The 4,809-nt window shown below is 36.3% G+C and overlaps 1 protein-coding gene across 1 annotated transcript; it reads left to right on the forward strand.

Moving 5' to 3' along the window:
* The first annotated feature begins 322 nt into the window (after positions 1-322).
* phf21ab (PHD finger protein 21Ab) lies at positions 323-3,986 on the forward strand. The gene is made up of 5 exons (XM_037683119.1): positions 323-369; positions 877-966; positions 1,604-1,636; positions 1,721-1,786; positions 3,951-3,986. Exons 1-5 carry the CDS (start codon positions 328-330, stop codon positions 3,984-3,986), a joined length of 267 nt encoding a protein of 88 aa, XP_037539047.1. The 5' UTR covers positions 323-327.
* The last annotated feature ends 823 nt before the right edge of the window (positions 3,987-4,809 follow it).

The following is a 4,809-nucleotide window of genomic DNA, read 5'->3' on the forward strand; positions in this document are numbered from 1 at the left end:
AGATTTTTTCAGTTTTTTTTTTTACTTTAATAAATCATTTAAAGAATGAATTAAAAACTAAAAAAATGGAGCTGAGTGAAACAAAAACTTTTAATTTATAAATATGAGCTGGTTTTTGAGTCAAAACCAATAAAAAGTAAAAGTTCTGAGTTGGATCTGAACAAACGATGACTGCTTTGGGAAAATATTTTTTACATTTTTACTTAGAAACAATAATAATAATAATTTATATATTATTATGAACCTACACATTATTTATATTATATACTGTATCATTTAGTATATAATAATAATTTTCCTGTTTCTGTTTGTTTCAGCGGCACTTTAATGCTTCAGTTGGATGGTTTTCCTACTGGAGACGGTGTTCAGGTAAACGTCCAGAACCACAAACTGACAGAACCACCCAGAACTCTGATCCAAATGTTCAGACTCTCTTAAAACTAATTCAAACTGACAGAAACTGACGGAACCAACCAGAACCAAGGTTTAAACAGACCGAACCACACAACTGCAACCTAAACTTACAGTACCAGACAGAACCTCAGTCCATCTCTCAGAACCACACAGAACTATGATCCAACTCTGAATCACTCTCAAAACCACATCCCAAAGTGCCAGAACCAGACTGAATCAAGGTTTAATGCTACAGTACCATACACAGAATCCCACAGAACCACTGTCAGACTCAGAACCACACAGAACCGAGGTCCAGATTTTGAGTGGTGATACAGCTAAATGTTCTGCTTGTGATGGAACGTGGGCCGCTCTAACGGTGGAGTGGTTCTGCTGGTCCGACCAGTTCCTGTTTGAACTTTACAGGAAGCTGTCAGCATCACACAGGAAGTCCTAATATGGTAACTGCGTATGTGTGTTCAGGCTGATCGATCGGCTGGCAGACTGACTGGATCCATGATGGAACTACAGACCTTACAGGAGGCTCTGAAGGTGGAGATCCAGATCCATCAGGTGGGTCAGGTGTTCAGAACTTTTTCTTCCAGCAGAACCAACAGGAAGTCTCAGCTGCTCTAAACTGAGGTTCATTCCAGGGCTTTAGAAGAAGGTTTTCAAATTTGATTTTTATTGTTTTCAAAGCACCACAGTCCCTGAAATGTTTACAGAACACTGCTGGTTCTGATCCAACAGAACCTGCAGACTGAAACAGAAAGAGGCTTGTTTTAGGCGAACAAAAACAATCAAATAAAGAAATAAAGTGTTTTCTGACTTCAGATGTGGTTAGTTTGGTCTGAACATGAAAGGAAACAAGGTTTCTGTCTGAGTTCTGTTAAGAAAAAGTCCAGAACATTTTTCACCAAAAGAAGTAAAAACTGAACCGTCTCCATTAAAGTTCTGATCATGAACAAAAAAAAAACAACTTTTTGTTTTACAAGAAAAACTTTAAGAGCAGAAAAAAACATTCAGAACTTTTACTAGTGAAATAAAGTTGTAACAATATATTTTTTATTTACTTTATGGTTTTATTAAAAAAAGAAACAGTAATTTAAAATCAGAGTAGCTTCTTGTCTGGACCGGTTCTCCACCTGCTGTAGGTCCAGTTCTGACCAGCAGATGGCGCTGTTAACTTTGCTTTTCTGTTTTCCTGCAGAAACTTGTGGCTCAGATGAAGCAGGATCCTCAGGTAAACCCAGCTGATGTTTTCCCCACTTCAGTGTACGGGTTCTGATCCAGTTCTGCTCAGATTTAACCAGTTCTTCTGTTTCAGAACGCAGATCTGAAGAAGCAGCTCCACGAACTTCAGGCGAAGATCACGGCGCTCAGCGAGAAGCAGGTAGATGAAGAAGAGACGACCATGAGTTGTCTACAAAAACACGGATCGTGTACCAAAATTCATTAAAACAATTGTTTTAATTCAGCAATCTGTAATTTAACAACTCAACAGCTCAGATTAATTAAATCCACTAACGACCAGAGAGTTTAAAGAAACTAAAACATCTGGACAGCTTGGAGAAATTTATAAAAAAATTAATTAAAAGAAATACTAATGGAAATCTTGGAGATATTTAAAACCACAGAACAACCAGAGAGTAAAGATCATTTTAATATCTGAAAAACAGCCGTAGAGTTTAGTGACATTTAAAACAACCGGAGAGTTTAAATAAATTTTCCATTTAAAACAACTGTAGGGTTCAACACATATAATGCCACAAAAACTACCGGACAGCTAGATTCAACCAATTCAATTCAATCGGATAGCTCTGAGAAATTTAAAATAAGATAATAAGATAAGATAGAACTTTATTGATCCCGCAGGAAATTGTTGAAAATTTAAACTAATTGGACAGCTCAAATACATTTTCCATTTAACTGTAAGACATGTATTTATGTACAAAAACAACCAGATATCTTCGGGGGGAAAAAGTATTTTAAAAACTAATGAATAACTTTAGGATATATCCTGATGCATGCTCAATAATCCAGGTAGAAAAATCTAACAAAGTTAAGTCAGGTCCTCTGGACGGATTAAATAATTTAATTTAAAAAAATCAAAAACTTGTTGAAACGTTTCGTCTTTTATCCAAAAGACTTGGTCAGTCTGAGGAGCTGTAATAAACTCAGTCTTATAAATAGCACCTTCTCATAGTGGATCAACCAGTTTGTTGTTGACATCCAGAACTAGCTGTTCACATGATAAAGGAGGACCATCAGCCTTTTTATTTGATTTATTTTAATTAGAGCACAGGAAGTCCTTTGCAGAGTATAAATTAACTTTTTATTTTTATTTTTTTGCCAGACTGACGTGTGCAAACATGTTTAATAATTTATTACTTGTCGTCACCTTCATGAAGGGGCGGTGTCTTTTCTCTCTGCTGCTCACACCTGAGCTCACCTTGAACCAGACAGCAGGCCCCGCCCTGCTCTGCTCCGATTGGGTCAACCTGTGGTTCTGGTTCTGTTAAAGCGGCATCAGTTGAGTTCCTGTATCATCAGTTAGGTTGGATGGATTTAAAAGGACCACAACAAAACACTTTTTCTTCCCCCTCCTCATTTTTACAGATGATGGGAATCCGTCGCCGCGATGGAGAACTTTTATCCATGCGAATAGTTTGTTAAAATTTAAAACCACAAAATAAGTAAAGGAAACTTTTCAATTAAAACAACTGGAGAGCTTGAGGAAATTTAAGATTTGAGAAAAATGTAAATGGAGACTTTAAAGTAAACTACAGGAAATGATACATTTAATGTATAAAAAAAACCCAACAAAAAACAGATTACTTAAAGAAATCAGGAAAAAAAAAAAAAACAACTTGTGAAAATTTTATACAACAAAAACAAGCGGATGGATAAATTTATTACCACTGTTAAAGTTTAAAATCACAAAACAACCGGATAACTTACGGTACATACATTTTCCATTAAAAACATCTGGAGAACTCTTGGACATTTACAACCACAAAAAAACATCCAGATAAATTTGAGAAATGTGTAAATAAAGAATTTAAAATAAATGTATCAGGAAAAAAAAACTAGGACTTAAGAAAATTTAACACTAAAAAAAACAACCAAGTAACAAATAAATTTTCTATTTAAAACAATCAGAATATAGCTGGATAAATTTAAAACTACATAAACAAATGAAAAAAAACAAAGAATGCTGTATTTTTTTCATTTTTATTCATTTAAAATCTCTCGGCAGGTGAAAAGATTCTTATTTGTTAGGACTTTGCTTTTATGGGTTGTGTTTATTTTTTAATGCTGGTGATGTAAATATGTGTTTTTAAATGGATGACATAAAAATGTTTTTTATAGAAACTGAAGGATTCAGAGCCACAGAACTTCTGAGCACTCAGGACGTCGACGCGTCGTCTTTGTTGTTTCCATGTTTGTTTTTGTCTCGGTTCTATTTCGAACTACTTTCACTGCTCTTTCTATTTTGGTCAGCTCCCTGCAGGTTTTATTGTTCGCTCTTCTTCTGATTCGTGATGTGCTTTCAGGTACGCGTGGACTCCAATAAGCTCCTCAGCTTTTGATGAGAATTTGAGCCTGTTTGAGGCGGAACGCAGCGTTTGCTGCTGAAATAAATGCAGATTTCACACCGACTGTTATCTGGTGCTGAGCTGCAGGCGAAGCCGTCTTTAACACCAATCGTGACGATCAGTCTGATCAGATTCAGGCGTTTCTGTGTTTTGGATTTTAAATCTCAAGATTCTGTTTCAAGTTTTCTTTTGTCCCGAATCCTCCATTGTTCTCACAGAGTTTCATCTTTATATTTTTGGTTTGTTCCAGCTGTAGTTGGTGGCTCTTGGTAAGATTTCTGGTGTAGTTTTTCTGCTCTCCGAAAGCTTTGTCACATCTCTGCTGCTCTCTGAGGTCACGTAGACGATGCGTTGGTGTAATTTGGTTGAGTGGTCCTTGAAAGGAGGTCAAACTGCTCCTCTCCGCTCTGTTTTTTGTGTTTTAGCTGCTTTGAGTTTCAGCCGGAGAGTGGAGTGTTGCTAAGCTTTAGCTGGGCTTCATCCTCCGAATGAGAGCTTTGTGTTCTTGACGTTCTGCCTCTGAGCTGGGGAACGTCAGAGCTCATCGTTCTAGTTCTACCACTTCCAGCTGTTTCCCGTTTATTTTTCTTATTTTTTTATCTGCTTTATTGATCCTTTCACAGGAAATGTTTCTGCTAAATATGACAAAACAAAAAATGTTACAATATGTCAGGCAAAAAAAAAATCATGCCTTTTGAAAGAAGGACAAATTACATTAATGTCTCTGTTTGCCCATAACTTCTGATCCAGTCAAGACCATTGAATGAAATTTCATACACATATCATCACTAGACGAAGTGTCGCATACACTTTTCAT

The sequence above is a fragment of the Nematolebias whitei genome, chromosome 10 (assembly GCF_014905685.2).
Source record: "Nematolebias whitei isolate Nwh7 chromosome 10, NemWhi1, whole genome shotgun sequence".
Lineage (NCBI taxonomy): Eukaryota > Metazoa > Chordata > Actinopteri > Cyprinodontiformes > Rivulidae > Nematolebias > Nematolebias whitei.